This window comes from Oreochromis aureus, linkage group 17 (genome assembly GCF_013358895.1).
Source record: "Oreochromis aureus strain Israel breed Guangdong linkage group 17, ZZ_aureus, whole genome shotgun sequence".
Lineage (NCBI taxonomy): Eukaryota > Metazoa > Chordata > Actinopteri > Cichliformes > Cichlidae > Oreochromis > Oreochromis aureus.
In genome coordinates this window covers 11,215,544-11,231,847 of record NC_052958.1, presented here as the reverse complement: position 1 = coordinate 11,231,847, position 16,304 = coordinate 11,215,544, and the positions used below count along the sequence as shown (strand labels likewise).

Here is a 16,304-nt window from a genome sequence, read left to right as displayed (position 1 = left end):
CTTTGTGAAGCAGAGCCATCCGACACATTTGTACTGTATGCATTTTTCTTGGATTTACAATATAATTTCATTAATTTTTTGACTGGCCTTATCTTAAAAATCTCAGAAGAACGACATGCAAAGTAAAACAAACATTCAGAAGAGCAATTTATTAAACCCTTTTAGGAGCGTCTACAAAGACAAAGGTACATGCAAGAGAGTGAGAACTGCATCGGTAACGAAATATCACAGAAAATCAAGAATTTCAAACCGGGTAGCACGGATGAGAAAAAACAAAACATCACTACTCCAAAAAGATTCTGCTCTCTTCGAGGAGCTATTGTATCCATCTGGTGTTTAAGCAAAACAATACACACATAGGTACTTCCTCACAGTCTTTTTTTTTTTTTTCCTAATCTGAGGTTAATGTTTACTGCTCTTGCAAAGAACTCAAAATACGGTAAAGGTAAACATCATCTTTCCAGTGTAGAGCCATGTGGCCCTTTCTCATGATCTTCTATATTCCACAAAAATCCAGACCATCATGTTGTCATCAAGGACTACCAAAGCAGACATTGTGGTCATGTAAATCTTGTGTAGCCGAACTGAAATGTTTTTTAAAAAGCCACAGCATTCATTCACATTTTTTACTGTTTACTGAGAACACATTCATTTGTCTAATGACACAATGAACCTTATTTGTCCTTGACAAACACTGAACAGAAACAAGACCTCAATTGATGGCTTACATTTAATAACACTTGACACTCCTGTCATTAGTAATATGGATTCTGTACCACAAACAAGAGTGGAGGTCAGTTCATCACTTCAGTGTTGCAATGCTGTTTTTGTTTGCAAAGAGTCTACTGAGATGGCGAAGAGGAAACCTGCCACTGTCGGAATATAGCAAACACCCTTTTAGATTTGTCACGGGGGCCCTGGAAGAAAAAACAAACAAACAAAGCAAAAATCTGTAAATCTGTATAAATCTATCATTTACATGTTTGATGACTCTTTTCTATGAAATACAAAGATTTGAACTTTTTGTCTTGCCTGTGCTGGACTGCCTTCGTCTATACTGGAGTTCTTCTTCATGGGCATGAGGAGGTCCAGAGCAGCTTTCCAGCCCTGCTGATAAAGTCCTGAACCTTTGTCTGAAAAAGGGATAGCCCCAGGATCCACATTCTCCTTTCCTACGGAGATCCAGGGACACCATTCCCTGTGCTGAGCTAAGGGGTCAAATACATTCTTGGGCAAGGGCCCATCCTGAAATAAGAGATAGTAGGTCAACATTTGTATTATACACCTCTGCCTTAAAAAAAAGGGAATGTTTGTCTTTCATGTTTTTAATTTAACAAAATTTCTAACTGTAATGTAAACCAAACAAAATACTCAAATTACTCTTGAAACACTGGCTGAATAACCAGGCAGGACTGTACGGATTCCCTCAGATAAAGTCTGATGCCATAATTAAAAAAACAAAACAAAAAAATCCTTAGTAATGTTAGTTCTTACAAGACCACCAGTTGATGAGAGGCACAGGCGCTTTGGAGGCAGGCTAGTAGTGCCGTCAGTCCCTGGGCCATCTCCCTGTCCTCTACTGCGAGTTGCGGGCCTCTTGCCCCTCGTCAAAGGGCTTGGCAGTTCTTCGCTGGGGCTAGGTGAGTCTCTGCTCCGGGCACGCAAGGCCACTGGGGAGGAGGTACCCTCTCCCTGTAACATACACCAAGACAGCATAGAAGCAGCTTAGTATATTCTGAAGTTTACATTCACTTGTTCTAATTGAAAGGATTAATAAGCTTGCATCATAGCTTGTGCACAGCGTGGTTTAGTGTTTTTCCAGCTAGTGGCACAACTCGGGAAATCCTCCTCCTTACCTGGTCAGAACGGGTGGAGTCCTGGCTCCGCAGCTTCATGCGACAAGGAGTTGTAGCAGGGCTCGGTGAGGTGGAAGTCGAATGCTCTCCCTGACCATCATTTGGGGTTGCTGAAGCAGGACTCGTTGCCCGAACAGGGGTGCCCAGTGTATTTGTTGAATTGTCTGCTTCACCTCCCATTCCTTCCATCTGATGGAAATTCCACAAGCCCACCTTGCGCATACAGTAGGAGCAGGTGAGGATCGGCAGGCTCATGGCGTGCAGAGCAGGACTAAAAAGGAGGAAAAACACTTTTTTTGTCCCATGTTTCTAAATTTTCACCCAACTTTTAATGTCAGCATATGACAACACTGATTTCTATGAAAGGAGTTTCGAGTTACATCTCACCTTGCTGCCCAACCGCAGAGAGAAACAATACATGCTGCCATCTGGATAGCCAAAGGCTCAGAGCAAGGAGTTTCTCCCTTTCTTTTTTGTTCTTCCTCAATCACCTGCAGCATACTGCTGATAACGTCCTCTGTCAAAGACTGCAAGGAAAGAGTGGCCAATAAGTATAGGTGAACGAGTGACTCAGACAACTCTTTCTATAATCTCAATAATGCATTCTTTTAAGCGTATTCTCTAATGTAAATAATATGTATAATGCTTCAAACAGCACTGGAGTCAGTATCCTAAAAAGGCTGAAGCCATTCTGCAGCTTCACCATAGACTTCAGCTGCTCCGGTTTCATTGCTGGCAGCTGCTGTGCAAGGAGACAGGCGCTCTGGAAGCGCTCCAAAAAGGCAGCAAGAAGTGTCGATGGTTCACAAGCTGGAACAAGCCAGAAGCGCTCTGAAATAAAAGGAACATTTACCATGATCATTACATGGAGAAAAAAGAAAATTAAAGTTTATTCAAGTCAAATTACTTTTGCTGATATATAAGTTTCATGCAAAATGCTTGCTCCCACCTGGACATGGAAAGTCAGGCCAAGGACAAAACTTTTCATGCTGTGTCTGAAGCTGCCTTGATATCTCTGCAATGCGGCTTTCATCTGTTTAAAAGAGGTGATGTGCTTCAATTAAAAAAATTTTTTGGCAGCCTGACAATATCAACCTAACCTTGCCAAAAAAAAAACAAAAACAGTTTGTCCTCTAGTGTTGTTATTGTGCAGTTGCTTTAAGTTTCACTTACATTTTTCAAAGTCTAAAGTTGGCTGCAAGGATGCACATAGGAAAGCCTGGCAGCTGGAGCACTTGAGCATATCACAGCCAACACTGATCCAGCCATATCTGGCACACATCAACGGGGAAAGTATGCGTGGTTTGCCTGCCCATTTCAAACAGTGTGGTGCTAAGGGAAATTTAAACTTACATACAGCAAGGACATGTAATAATAACAACTATAAAAACAAGAACTAAGATGGCTCATACTGATTCAAAATGAGGGGGAAAAAAAGGATATTGAATAGGATTCCACTCTTGAGAAAAAGGCTTCTTTGTTCGTTGCTTCGCAAGGTGCTTGAGAGTTGCTTTTCACTTCCAGGACATTCAAATCCCCTTGTACACTTAAATCATCAAAAAGGGGAAAACACATCTTCAGTATGCACACTTTTATTTACGTGATTGATAAAACAAATATAACTGGTTAAAGCTATGCGTACTTCACCTTATATGTTTCCTATTTTCATTTTATAACCTCACAATACTGAAAAGAATCGATTCGTTTAACCTAATGATGGAAACAAAACAGCAAACTTGCAAAGTAGGGAGTTACTACCAAACTTTAGGTCCCCACCCCCTCTTATCTCTAACTGTACACAGTGGCGACAATTCAGATGCTACCATAACAAACTTGCCCGATGAATACAATGAGAGCAAAGAAAACACAAAGGCGTGCCAGTTCATACTGCTGTTCCTAGCTTACACACATCCAAACCTGCGGAATCTCGTCCGTCTTCTCATTACGCTGACTGAATGAAGCTAAAAGTACAGCTACCAAGCTAAGTGGCTAGGCAAACTAGCTAGCGTCAACTTGTTCTCCGTCTTTTTAAATTGAACAATGAGCGCTCTCTGATTAAAAAAATCGCACCTCTTGGAACCCACGCCTGTTGACGACACCCCCTCATTGAGAATTTCACGAACTTTTTCTGGGGAAACAATAGCAGACTTGTGTTGATTAGAATTGCCGAGACGATCCCCACGACTGCCGCCGAGAGTCGCCATGATCGGCTCTGTGGTCCCACGGAAAATACACCCTGAAACCGACAGTTCCGCTTCGTGATGCTGCGAGACCACAGCGCTGCAGCAACATCACTTCTTCATCATGAATATAGCTTAAATTTCGGAAGCGTAATTCCGTAAGGCTAAATTCATAGATTGACTGTTTTTAGTGTTTAAATGAAAGGAATTATTTATTTGGTATTTAATAAAAAAAATTGTGATTTAAAATGTACTTTTTTGTGTGTTTTTAAATGTAGGTCCAACATTTTATTTGACTTTTTAAATTTGTTTCCATGTATTTGATTATGGATCGTTTGTTAAATATTGTTATCCAGATGCAATAAACTGCAATAAATATGCTTACAAAATTACCCCTTCTGAATTTATTGTTTTGGGCAATATTACACTATAAGATTAGTAATCCATTAATATCTTCTGCTGTAGTTTGAAGTGGAGGCTTCTTAAGACTCCATCTGATGCGGTGTAGTTTGTTGTAGAACAAAGAGCTATATAAAGGAATTTCAAATAAGTAATAGGTCTCACACAAATGTAATGGAAACATGAATATTTTCAACTATAAGGTATGCTATATAGACAAAAACAAAGTCTCTTTGAAGAAATTCTTATTTGGTGGATTTTTTTTTTTTTTTTTTTTTTTTTTGCAACACATCCCACTATATACTGTTGTTAGCTCAATTCTTAGAATATTGCATCACCAGATTGTAGGAAAATGTATCTCTGTTCAAGCCAGCACAGATGTACTTTACGATCTGCAGGCATTTGAGTAAGAATGATGCGTTCTGAGGGCCCAGCATTGTCCCATTATATTTTCATCAAGGAATTTTGGATAAAAGCAGAAACATTTTTGTCCCATCTTGCTTATCTGACCATATTTTTAACATTAGGGAAGAAAATACTGAAGACATTAGTGATTGAAATTATTAACTGAAAGTATTAAATGAAATTTTACATACATGCCATCGCCTACATCACCTGCTCACTGATTTTCAACTCTCCTCCTAATCTAGTTTCCACATCTCCCACTCTGTCTTCATGGTGTGTGTCATCAACTTTCTAAACTCTGTTTTTACTACAGCTCTGCACATCACCTTTGTTCTTGAAAATCATTACCACTCAACTTATTCTCCATTCCTTAGGCATGTTCTCCAAAACTGTATTAAACAATCTGATCAAAAGCCCTCTGTCTTAAACATCTCCAGGTATGTCTTTAATAGCTGCCCCCACTTCTTACTACTCATCCTCTGCACTTCCTGATTCACTAACTGTATTCTCTCCAACTGAAAGCACATGAATAGAAAACAAAGTAAGACCTAAAACTGAACCTTGTGGTGCACCACAGGTGATGTGATCCCTAGATGATGGTGACAGTTTTTTTAATGGTTTGTTTGTTTCTCCCCCCAAACATAAGAATGCCACTTCATGTTCTAAATGATAATCTGTCTCCACTCTCAGTTGTTAAAAGAAGGTAAAAAAGTGGATACTGGACTACCTCACAGAACGTCCACAGTATGTGAGGTCACAGGGCCGTGTCTCTGATACACTGGTCTGCAGTACGGGGGCCCCACAGGGAACTGTGCTGGCACCGTTCCTCTTCACCCTCTACACTGCATACTTCTCCATCAACTCCCCACGCTGCCACCTGCAGAAGTTCTCTGACGACTCTGCCATAGTCGGCCTCATCACAGGTGAGGACGACTCAGAGTACAGACAGTGGACTCTGGACCTTGTAGACTGGTGTCAGCAGAACCACCTGCTGATCAATGCCGGGAAAACCAAGGAGTTGGTGGTGAATTTCCGGAGAAGCAGACCCACCACACTGACACCGGTGAACATCCAGGGAGTGGACATTGAGATAGTGGACTCTTATAGGTACCTGGGTGTTCACCTGAATAATAAACTGGACTGGAGCCACAACACTGATGCTCTTTACAGGAAGGGTCAGAGCAGACTCTACCTGCTGAGGCGGCTGAGGTCATTTGGAGTACAGGGAGCGCTTTTAAAGACCTTCTATGACTCTGTGGTGGCATCTGTCATTTTTTACAGTGTGGTATGTTGGAGCAGCAGTTGGCAGCTGAGAGGAAGAGGTTGGATAAACTCATTAGGAAGGCCAGCTCTGTTCTGGGATGCACCCTGGACCCAGTGCAGATGGTGGGAGACAGAAGGATTCTGGCCAAAATAACATCTCTGATGGACAGAGTCTCCCACCCCATGCATGTAAATGTTGCTGAACTGCAGAGCTCCTTCAGTGACAGACTGCTGCATCCTAGATGCATGAAGGAGCGTTTCCGCAGGTCCTTCCTCCCTGCAGCTGTCAGACTGTACAATCAGAACTGCTCCCAACAATCACAGATGTTTACATCTGCGCTGTAACTGCAATAAGTTAATCAACCGATTCGCACTACAACCTGGGTTTGCCTCTTATCTGTAGTTATTTATATTTAATTTAATAACTGTACAGTACTCTGTTTATAGTAACTATTGTCCTTAATGTAAATATGTAAGAAAAATTGTGTATGTTTCTGTTCTGTGTCCTGTGTACTGTTTGTTTGTATATGTGTCTTTCTGGCTGCTGTTACAACCAAATTTCCCCTTGTGGGACAATTAAAGGATTATTCTATTCTTCTATTCTATTCTAATTGATAACCTTGACTAGGTCTGCACAGTGCAAGCAATAACAATAATATTTTTTTCATTATTTTTATTATTTAATATACAGTGGCCCCGGGGCACTGTATATTGCATGTATATATATGCATGTATATAAATATATATAGCCTGGGAACGCCTTTTTGGCCATCCACACTCCAAGTAAAACTGTTGTGTTGTGGATACGTACCGGCAACCGCCGCCCCGCCCACCTCTAATGACGCAACGTCCTAATAACGAGTCCAGTGATTGGCCAAGTCCAATACACAGTGGGGGGAGGTAACGTTTGTGGATGTCTTCCAAACTGACTGAAACGTAAAATGATTCTACGGCTCTTATCAGATGTTGTTTTTATTTGACGTAACATTCTCCGCGACTGGATTGTAAAGGGGGAGACGATGTCGGACGCCGAATGTGCTCACAGTCCAGACCAGCTGAATAAATTCCAGAAATTGACAGGCAGGCCGCCGCACGGTGTGACGTTAGCAGGTCGGTCAAAAACATTAGCAAGATATGCTAACGACGTTACGCTTTACCTGGACGTTATCATGTCTGTACAGTCAAACTGAGTCTGTGTCATTTACATCAGCTGCTTTTTAATTTGAGTCAGGAATTTTAAACTTTGCCTTTACTCGTGATATTTTAAAGCATTGCATTCAGGCTAGCAACATCCCGCAATTCTGTTTGATTATCTTTTGATGTGTTGGGTGCGATCCTATCCAAGCTAACAGGAGAAAATAGCACATAATACTTTTGCATAGAGCTTTATCGGCTGTAGTGTGCTACAGTAAATAGTCTAATATCGGCTGGAGTGGATTTCATGGATTTAAGGTTTTATTCATAACAATTTGAAGGTTTAAGCTTTGTGTGTATCTGTGGTTTATGCTGCGGTTTGATAAAATATTTGATGGTTTAAGCGGATCACAGAGCCATGTCCACTAACAAGTTTCAAGCTCTCATTAGGTATGTTCTTAGTCATGGAGAGATTTGTTACATCTCTATTTTCCAGAAACGTATAGAGAGGATATCTTCAGTATAACCTCTGCTGGCCAAAAAACAAAAAAAATAAAACCCAAACATGTCTGAGATGATCTACTGTGTGTATACAATTTTCAAAGAATAGACTGCTCTTTGGTTGCTAGTTATTTCCTCTTATGCCTGTGGTAGATCCTACGTTGAGATCCTGTATACTTTTGTGTTTTACAGATACAAGCTGGTCAGGAAAGGGAAATTCTGCAGTACAAAGACCAAAACTGGTCACTCTAACAGATGCTGACATAGATCTACAGAGAAATATGATCTTGATGACTGATAATTCATTATAGACAATTGTATAAAATACTCATGTTGTAGTTTTATTGCTCATATGAAGTTTTACAAGACAGTAGAAGCAAATAGGTGCCATAGTGTGCCTGAGTATTGATGAAACTACAATGGGTAGAAGATGGACTACAAAACGCACATCCTCCTTCGCCACAACATGTTCTGACCCTGTTGGTTTATGGAGGTCTTTTAAAAGAGAACAGTCTGTGAAAAATTCATTGTAGGCTTAAAAAGAAGAAAAATCTAGGGCCAGGTGTACTAACGTCTACAGCAGCACAAAACCTTCTTTTGACATTAAAAAGCTGCTGGATTTACGAAAGAGACTAAGTGTCAGTATGTGAACAGGAGGGGGTTTTTGAGGTTGGTATTATGCCAAATATATTTGTATTTTCACTTTCAGGAGGAGAATATTTAAATGAGTCACACCAGTGTAAATTACAAAGTCTTCGTAACACAATTTACTGCAAATTGCACAAACTTTAATGCTGGGGGGGGGGCGAAAGTTGTGTTTTGGGAAAAAAAATTGTGTGCGTGTTTAGAGGCAAACCCCAATTGTTGAATCTGTAACCAATAAAAGGTTTGGTGAGTTAAATTAATGCTTAAATGTTGCAATGTGCTATTAAAACTAAAAGGCGAAGTGCGCATTCACACACATGGGATAGTAACATAGCAACTGAGATGGCTCATCATCTGACTGTAAACAATGTTTTGTGGTCTTCTGCACACCGTACAGGTCAGCTGTTCCACACAGATTTCAGGTTTATAGGGTGGGACAGTTTTTAATAATGCAGTTCTCCTCTCGATCAATCTTGCGCTGCACCTGAGTCCTAATCATTAGAACCCTTTGCACAGTGCTGAGAAATAACTCTTCTATCAGATCTTATATAAAAAGCATATTCATTTTCATTCGGCTTCGTCTCATTTATCATGATTGCCTTGCTGTTTTCAGAGAAAAACACTTCCATGAAACCTGAGCTTAAACTGGATTATTTTAGTTAGCAGGTATGCAGCGCTCTGCCTAACGCTCCTTCCTCTGGATTTTTGGGGCCACTAATTTGCATTCTTTCTACAATTTTTTTTTTTTTTTTTTTACTGAGCTGAACTGGCTGCATCTTTTGTATATAAATTACAGCACATTGTTAGTAAATTACCCTGTAACTGCGGCTTCACAGTAATTTGCCTCACTTAGTATATCTATCCAATAGCATATAAGAAATTAAATGTAAGAAAATAGGATTTTTCTTTTCTCTTCTGTGTAACTCCTTCCTCCTCTCGGTTAAGGATTTCTGCGACTGCATTAAAATTCCCTCCATCAATCATGTATCCCAGCTGACCTGAAGTAAAAATTATTTATGATAATCCTAAAGACTGCAATACAGCAAAGGAAATTAGTAATGAATGCTGATTATACTGAACCTTAAGCACATTCCTATCAGTTAACATAGATCATAATCTTGAGCTTATATAGCGTTCTTGGTTTAATGCCTTTATGTTTCTTCCCAATTTCCAGTAAATGTCCTACAACGACTCTTGTAATGCAGAGTTTCTCATAGTTATGAATATGAAAGTTGACATGTTATGTGTATAACCGGTAGAGCATTAGTCAGGTTGGATCTATAACTAGTCTCAAGTTCTAAAAAGCGTTTGACTTTTTAGATGCATATGCAGGTGATACTCTAACGCTTTAATTGATTTAATTGTGATATGTGATATGACCACGGCATATCACTATTATTACAAGTACTTTTATTACTTTTGGATAATGTTTTTTATATAGCTTTACAATGTCACATTTTATTTTTTTCTGTCAGTTTTTAAAAAGAATGTTTGTTTTATCTGGTTAAGCAGTGTCAAAGTTCAAATCATGCATAAAATTAAGAGCAGCATTTAGCTCAAGTAGTAGCTTTTTGCACGTAGAAGGAAATGATAATGGTTTGAGCAAAGTGGAGAAGAGACAATCTTTGTCAGGATGGTCCTGCTCGTCCTCATTTTTAGGATTTGTTTGGTTTTTTTTCTATTTCCAGGGCATCGAACACCACCTGCCCGCAGTGGGCACCGCTGCGTCGCTGACAACACTAACCTGTATGTGTTTGGTGGGTACAACCCCGACTACGATGAGTCAGGAGGCTCAGAGAATGAAGACTATCCACTTTTCAGGGAGCTATGGAGGTATCATTTTGCAACAGGCTGCTGGCAGCAGATCCGGACAGAGGGCTACATGCCCACAGAGCTGGCATCAATGTCAGGTGAAGCATTGTGTATTTAGTACTTCTGAGAATTTTACTAGTGTTTACACATTGTTGGTATTTCATACAAAAAAACCAAACAAAAAACCCCAAAACATGTATGAAAATCAAGTTTGGGGTTGCTGTTTTTCTGCAGCTGTTTTGCACGGTAACAACCTCCTGGTGTTTGGGGGCACCGGAATCCCCTTTGGTGAAAATAATGGCAATGATGTTCACGTTTGTAACGTGAAGTACAAACGATGGTCGCTGCTCAACTGTCGAGGGAAGAAGCCCAACAGAATCTATGGACAGGTAGCCACAGAAATCAGTCATCCTCATTTCTCACGACCACATTCACGTTTGAAAAATTTGTACGTTAAATTTTTGTTTCAGTGTTTTATCTGCCATTTCATACTTTCTGCCTCCAGGCAATGGTTATTATAAACGGCTTCCTGTACGTGTTTGGAGGGACGACAGGTTATATCTACAGCACAGACCTACACAGGCTGGACCTGACCACAAGAGAGTGGATCCACCTTAAACCCAACAACCCTCCCGATGACCTGCCCGAGGAGCGGTATGATGATACTTGAGGAGTTTAACATTAGGGGTTGGGGGGAACAGAGTATTGTGATATTTTGTGTGGCAATATTGTATCAATACAGGGAAGCCAAATATCAATATTTTATAAAATACAATAAATTTCTCTGGGAATACAATTTATCACAGTGAACTGCTGTATTATCAGAAACAGATTGGATATAATTGCCACTTTGACCCCATTCAATTGCCGACTGATTCCGTCTTATGGCAACATTCATGGCAGGTTATAGTGACATTGTTGGTATGCTTGAAAATCATTTTGCAACCAAAAATAATTATTAATAATAATTAATTTAACTTTGAGGACGTAATTATATATGTTACTGCAGTACTCAGTACATTGCAGAATCGCGAGTGAAGTGTTCTGATAACATCATATCTCTTTCCATCTCTACTAGTATTAAAATGTTAAAATTCCTTGTCATGGTGTGTTTCACAGATATAGGCATGAAATAGCACATGATGGACAGAGGATCTATATTCTGGGAGGAGGAACTTCCTGGACATCATATCCTTTAGATAAGGTACTGTACCACTGAAAGATTTTATATACCCTCAAATTACTTGTCACCAAAACTGAGTTCCAGCTAAGGAAAATCCATGTCCCTTATATTCATAGTCCTCAAAGGTTTTACTGTGTGAACCAACCATTTAAAAAATGAGTCCTCAACATGTCCTGAAGTTCTCCAGAGGCCTGGAAAATCCATGATTCAGGTGTGTTGACCCAAGGTGAGATCTAAAACCTGCAGGGATAGTCTTAGTCTAAAGTCTAGTCTTTTTTTGAACTCCCTAGGATTTATTTAGTGTGCCAATGGTAATAAGAGAAGAAATAAAACTTTGGTTTTACTAAAATCTGTACACTACTACTAAAAAAAGCATATAAAAATGCTAGCATTAGTCATTGTTTATATATCTGTACTTCTACGCAAAAGCTGATCAGATGAGTTGGAAATATTTTGAATTTATCAGTAAAAGTGTCTTCCATCTTGATAACTGTCCAAGTCTGTCATTTTCACACATGGCACTTTTTAAAATGTGTTTTTAATTTTTATTTATTTATTTAAGATACATGCGTATAATCTGGAAACCAATTCCTGGGAGGAGATTACAACTAAACCTCATGAAAAGATAGGTTTGTGTACTTCATATCATGATTAACTATAAGCCTGTGCTATCTTTAACAGTAGTGCACTTTACTAACATATCTGTGCTTTTGACAGGCTATCCTGCTCCTCGAAGGTGCCATAGCTGTGTGCAGATACGCAATGGTGAGGCCTGCTATACCAAAGAACATATTTCTGTAGAGCCAGTATCACTTATTAAGTACTGTAATTTCATACTACATCCTCTCATTCTAATGTTTTTATATATGAATCAACAATTTTCTTTATCTGATTTTTCTATTGTAGATGTATTTATCTGTGGAGGCTACAATGGGGAATTGATATTAGCTGATCTGTGGAAAATCAACCTTCAGACTTTCCAGTGGAGCAAACTACCAGCAGTGATGCCCGAGCCAGCCTACTTTCACTGTGCTGCTGTTACCCCAGTTAGTACAACACCATTTCTTTGGATCAGTCTAAATTTCAAAGTAGCAAAATTACCTTAGTACTCACCAAACTCAGAATAAAAATGTATACACAGAAAGTGAAATTACATGTTAGATAAAGCTGTTGTGGGTTCCTAGCATATACCATATAAAAAGATGGACAAAGCCATGGTGACGTCACCTTCTGGTTTGCAGATTCTCTCTGTAAAGCTTCTAGCTGATGCATCTGTTTGTAAATCCAAATATGACAAACTGTGAGGACAGTGCTCACAGCAATCTGTCCATCACAGAGGAGTGATGCCCTAAAGCACAGCATGGTTTATCAAACCGTTTTACAAAATATATATAATTTACAAAGTGAATATCATTCTGGTATAAATAAATAATGAAACTGGTTATTTCATTATGTAAATATTTATACTATGAGGAAAATATTTATAGAAATGTTGAAAATGTAAATTCAATGAAAAGCAGGGTCATTTTCTTCTTTAAAAAAAAAAAAGGAGTCTTATACAATCATCCCTATCCTGTCTGTTAGTAAATATGGGGTTTTAGGCTTCACATTTCAGAACTGGAGGCTCCTTGACAATTTTGACATTGATGCACATTATTGACCAATTTTGGAGCTGTAGTAACTACAGAGGGAAGAAGTTCATGAGTGATGCCATGAAGCTATGAGAACGAGTTGTGGAGGCTAAGTTAAGAAGAGAGGTAACAATCAGTGAGCTGCAGAATGGCTTCATGCCAGTAAAGAGTTCTACAGATGCAATGTTTGCTTTGAGAGTGTTGATGGAGAAGTATAAAGGAGGAGGACTTGCACTTTATGGATCTAGATAAAACATTAAGATAGGGTACCAAGAGAGGAACAGTATTACTGCATGAACTCAGGAGTGGCAGAAGAATGAGAGGGTGCTGCAAGACATGTGGTGAGGTGTGGGAGTGATAGATGGTTTCAATGTGTGGATGAGACCAGTGATTGGCTCTAAGCCCTTTCTTGTTTGCAGTTGAAATGGACAAGCCAGGCAGGAGTCTCTGAGGACTGTGATGTTTGGAGATGACATTGTGATCTGTAGTAAGAGTAGCGAGAAAGTGGAAGAGAGCCTGGAGAGGTGGAGGTATGCTCTGGAGGGAGAGGTATGAAATTCAGTAGATGCAAGACAGAATACATGTTCTCTGAATGAGAGGGAGACGGCGAAGCTGCAAGGAGTAGTGAAGGTAGAAGAGTTTAAATACCATCCAACCATCCAAGGCTACTGACAGAGAGGTGCAGCCGAAAGATGATGATGGCTGTTTTTTGTCTATATTTGTGGACATCTAATTTTGTTTTTGATGTTCTATGTTATTATATGGAACCGTCCTCTTAAAATAAAAATAAAAAAAACTGCTGGTGATCCAGAAGGTGCAAGGAGAACACAATGAAAAGATTTTGTTTGTTACCAGTTAGATAATCAATGATGACATTGAGGAAGTTTAGAAGCCTGAACCTTGTTAAGCTGTATACACTGTAAAATGTACCTTTTTCCCCTCTCTTTTGTTTTGTACCCAGGCTGGCTGCATGTACATCCATGGTGGTGTGGTGAACATCCATGAGAACAAGAGAACTGGCTCTCTGTTCAAGATCTGGCTGACTGTGCCCAGCCTGTTGGAGCTATGCTGGGAGAAGCTCCTCAGGGCCTTTCCCCACCTTTCTTCACTCCCCACCATGCAGCTGCTCAACCTGGGCCTCACACAGGAACTCACTGAACGTTTGAAATAGACTTAGCGGAGCAAGAACACGTAAAATGGAAGGGACAGCGAGGAGAGCGGCTCAGTACAAAATCGAATTCACAGGAAGTCTTAGCCCCGCCCTGCCCTCCCGCCTGACGTAGCCTCGCCTTAAAACCAAAAACAATGGGATGCCTTTTTGTTTTGTTTTTCTTCTTTTTTTTTGTAGTTAAAGTGATGAAGAACAGAGTATATGTGGAATGTTTTATGGATTTTACTCAAGACCCTGTGCCCCCACTGGTCCCTGCACTTGTGTCAAACTAATACACAGTCATGGTTTTCATCAAACAGCTGGAAATGGTTTATTTTGCCTCGGCATGAAGTCAAACACTGTCTGCTCCCATTGTTTGTTTGTTTTTTGTCCAAATCGGCATTATCTGGTAATTTTAAAAGTTCAGCGTGAAAGACGAATGCATGTATATTAAAATGAAATCACTTTTTATGGGGGAGGGTGGGGTAGCTTCGTGAACTGATGTTGCAGTTTGCACATTTTTGTCTTACATTTGTGGACATTTGTTTGTTTTTTTTGTTTGTTTTGGTTTTTTCATCTTTAAAAAAAAGTTCTCCATGCAGAGACGACGATAGTATTGATATCAGTCTGAAAAAGTGACAGACGGTGGTTTGTTAAAGAACCATGGCGGTGTTTTTTGCACATTTTAGCCAATTTAATACAATTCTCTATCTAATATATAATTTTCATTTCTACTGACCTGTTGTAGAGTTTTAGATTATTGTGAATGTTTTTGTGACTTCCTTGCGGGCCTTTTTATTTCACTTAACTCTCTAAGGTTAATTGATCAGCCAATTACAATAACCTTTCTCTCAGCTTTTAATTTCAAAGTGGATCATTGCATAACTTTGACTGTAAGTAACCTTAAATTTCCAGTTTCTCTGAATTATTTTTATATCTTAAAAAACAAAAACACATGCCATCTGCCTGGGATAAAAAGCATTCAAATCCTAAAAAATGAAATTAGTGCATGCCTTGAAAAGAGTCTTATGTTATTTGTGGTGAATTGCCTAAAACATGCAGAAACACTGTGCTGTTCCATTGGCATGTAAGGAAGTTTAAATGCTGGTTTTGCCTGTGTCTGGACCTCTGTAGTTCCTGTATTGTTCATTATACATCATATTGCTGCCTAGTCTGGAGATGAAATTGAAGCAAGGTGGGTATGTTCAAGATAATTTATTCTTTTTTTTCCCTTTTCATTGTGTTTGCTTGCAGGTTTCATTTGTAAACCAAACCATGCTACACATCACTGTGAATTTGGTGCTTTTAAAAAAAATAATATATGTATATTTAAGATGCTTATATTTGAATAAAGACTTGATTCTGTTTAAAATTTTACTCCCTCTTTGTTTAAGACACATGATGCACAGGGAGTTGCTTCAGTAGCAGGCTTACACGAACATCTGTTTATACTGCAGTGCCTTTTTCCCAAACTGATATTGAGGTTTGACAAATAGAGGCAGATATTTGCATGTTTAGTCAAAATTCTTAGACTTACAAGTAAATTAAAAGTTATAAAAGTCCCATAATTGCATATTGTGACATGTTGCTGGCCAAGATTGTAATTTTATATCCTGTAATCTTAAGAGCCAAGTGTTTAAATAAAATATGTTCATGTTTACCGATGCCAAATAATTTTCACCTTCAAAATGTGATTACACCAAGGAAAAAGGTTAGTTTTTCTTTTTAAATATACATATTATGATAGGATGTTGCCAAATGGTTTGGTCACATATGCATGAGTCTGCCTGCATTATTTTTACCTTGTTCCTTTTTCTTCCCCTTTTCCTGCTTGCTGTTCGAAATTACTGGTGCATGATGTCATTACCTGCTTTTTTTTTTTATATATTAACATCAATTTGTTACTTTGGGACACAGTTTTACAGGTGACCCCGAAAATGTTGTACACTGGGCTTGTATGAGTGTCGTGTTAAGAGGTCTCTAAATAAAGGTGTTCTGTAATGAGCTCTGTCCCCCCCAGTTTCCTTTCCTGTACTAATGCTTAGCATGACGCACACTAGAATTATCCAGTGTAAGACTCTTGCATGGATCGTTGCTGCCACTTTTATTCTTTTATTCAAAGTGCACAATAGATCAAAGTCATAC

General features: G+C 39.2%; 2 protein-coding genes across 2 annotated transcripts; one reads left to right on the top strand and one right to left on the bottom strand.

The window, feature by feature from the left end:
* Positions 1-130: 130 nt before the first annotated feature.
* On the bottom strand, positions 131-4,107 carry zc3hc1 (zinc finger, C3HC-type containing 1). The gene is made up of 10 exons (XM_031726616.2): positions 3,927-4,107; positions 3,300-3,402; positions 3,030-3,180; positions 2,806-2,889; positions 2,560-2,687; positions 2,244-2,383; positions 1,857-2,127; positions 1,495-1,692; positions 1,033-1,245; positions 131-917 (listed from the first exon to the last, which is right to left on the bottom strand). Exons 1-10 carry the CDS (start codon positions 4,058-4,060, stop codon positions 843-845), a joined length of 1,497 nt encoding a protein of 498 aa, XP_031582476.1. The 5' UTR covers positions 4,061-4,107; the 3' UTR covers positions 131-842.
* A 2,880-nt stretch (positions 4,108-6,987) lies between these two features.
* Positions 6,988-16,146, top strand: klhdc10 (kelch domain containing 10). Its single transcript, XM_031726621.2, has 9 exons — positions 6,988-7,213; positions 10,072-10,293; positions 10,430-10,584; positions 10,701-10,849; positions 11,315-11,399; positions 11,941-12,007; positions 12,096-12,143; positions 12,285-12,424; positions 13,971-16,146. Exons 1-9 carry the CDS (start codon positions 7,123-7,125, stop codon positions 14,178-14,180), a joined length of 1,167 nt encoding a protein of 388 aa, XP_031582481.2. The 5' UTR covers positions 6,988-7,122; the 3' UTR covers positions 14,181-16,146.
* The last annotated feature ends 158 nt before the right edge of the window (positions 16,147-16,304 follow it).

Excerpts from the sequence above, each read along its gene's own strand:
- zc3hc1 (XM_031726616.2), bottom strand. The coding sequence starts at position 4,060 with ATGGCGACTCTCGGCGGCAGTCGTGGGGATCGTCTCGGCAATTCTAAT. Across the intron at positions 1,693-1,856 it reads ACTCCACCCGTTCTGACCAG|GGAGAGGGTACCTCCTCCCC; the intron begins GTAAGGAGGAGG and ends TGTATGTTACAG. Across the intron at positions 1,246-1,494 it reads TCTCATCAACTGGTGGTCTT|GATGGGCCCTTGCCCAAGAA; the intron begins GTAAGAACTAAC and ends CTCTTATTTCAG.
- klhdc10 (XM_031726621.2), top strand. The coding sequence starts at position 7,123 with ATGTCGGACGCCGAATGTGCTCACAGTCCAGACCAGCTGAATAAATTC. Across the intron at positions 11,400-11,940 it reads CATCATATCCTTTAGATAAG|ATACATGCGTATAATCTGGA; the intron begins GTACTGTACCAC and ends TATTTATTTAAG. Across the intron at positions 12,425-13,970 it reads ACTGTGCTGCTGTTACCCCA|GCTGGCTGCATGTACATCCA; the intron begins GTTAGTACAACA and ends TTTTGTACCCAG.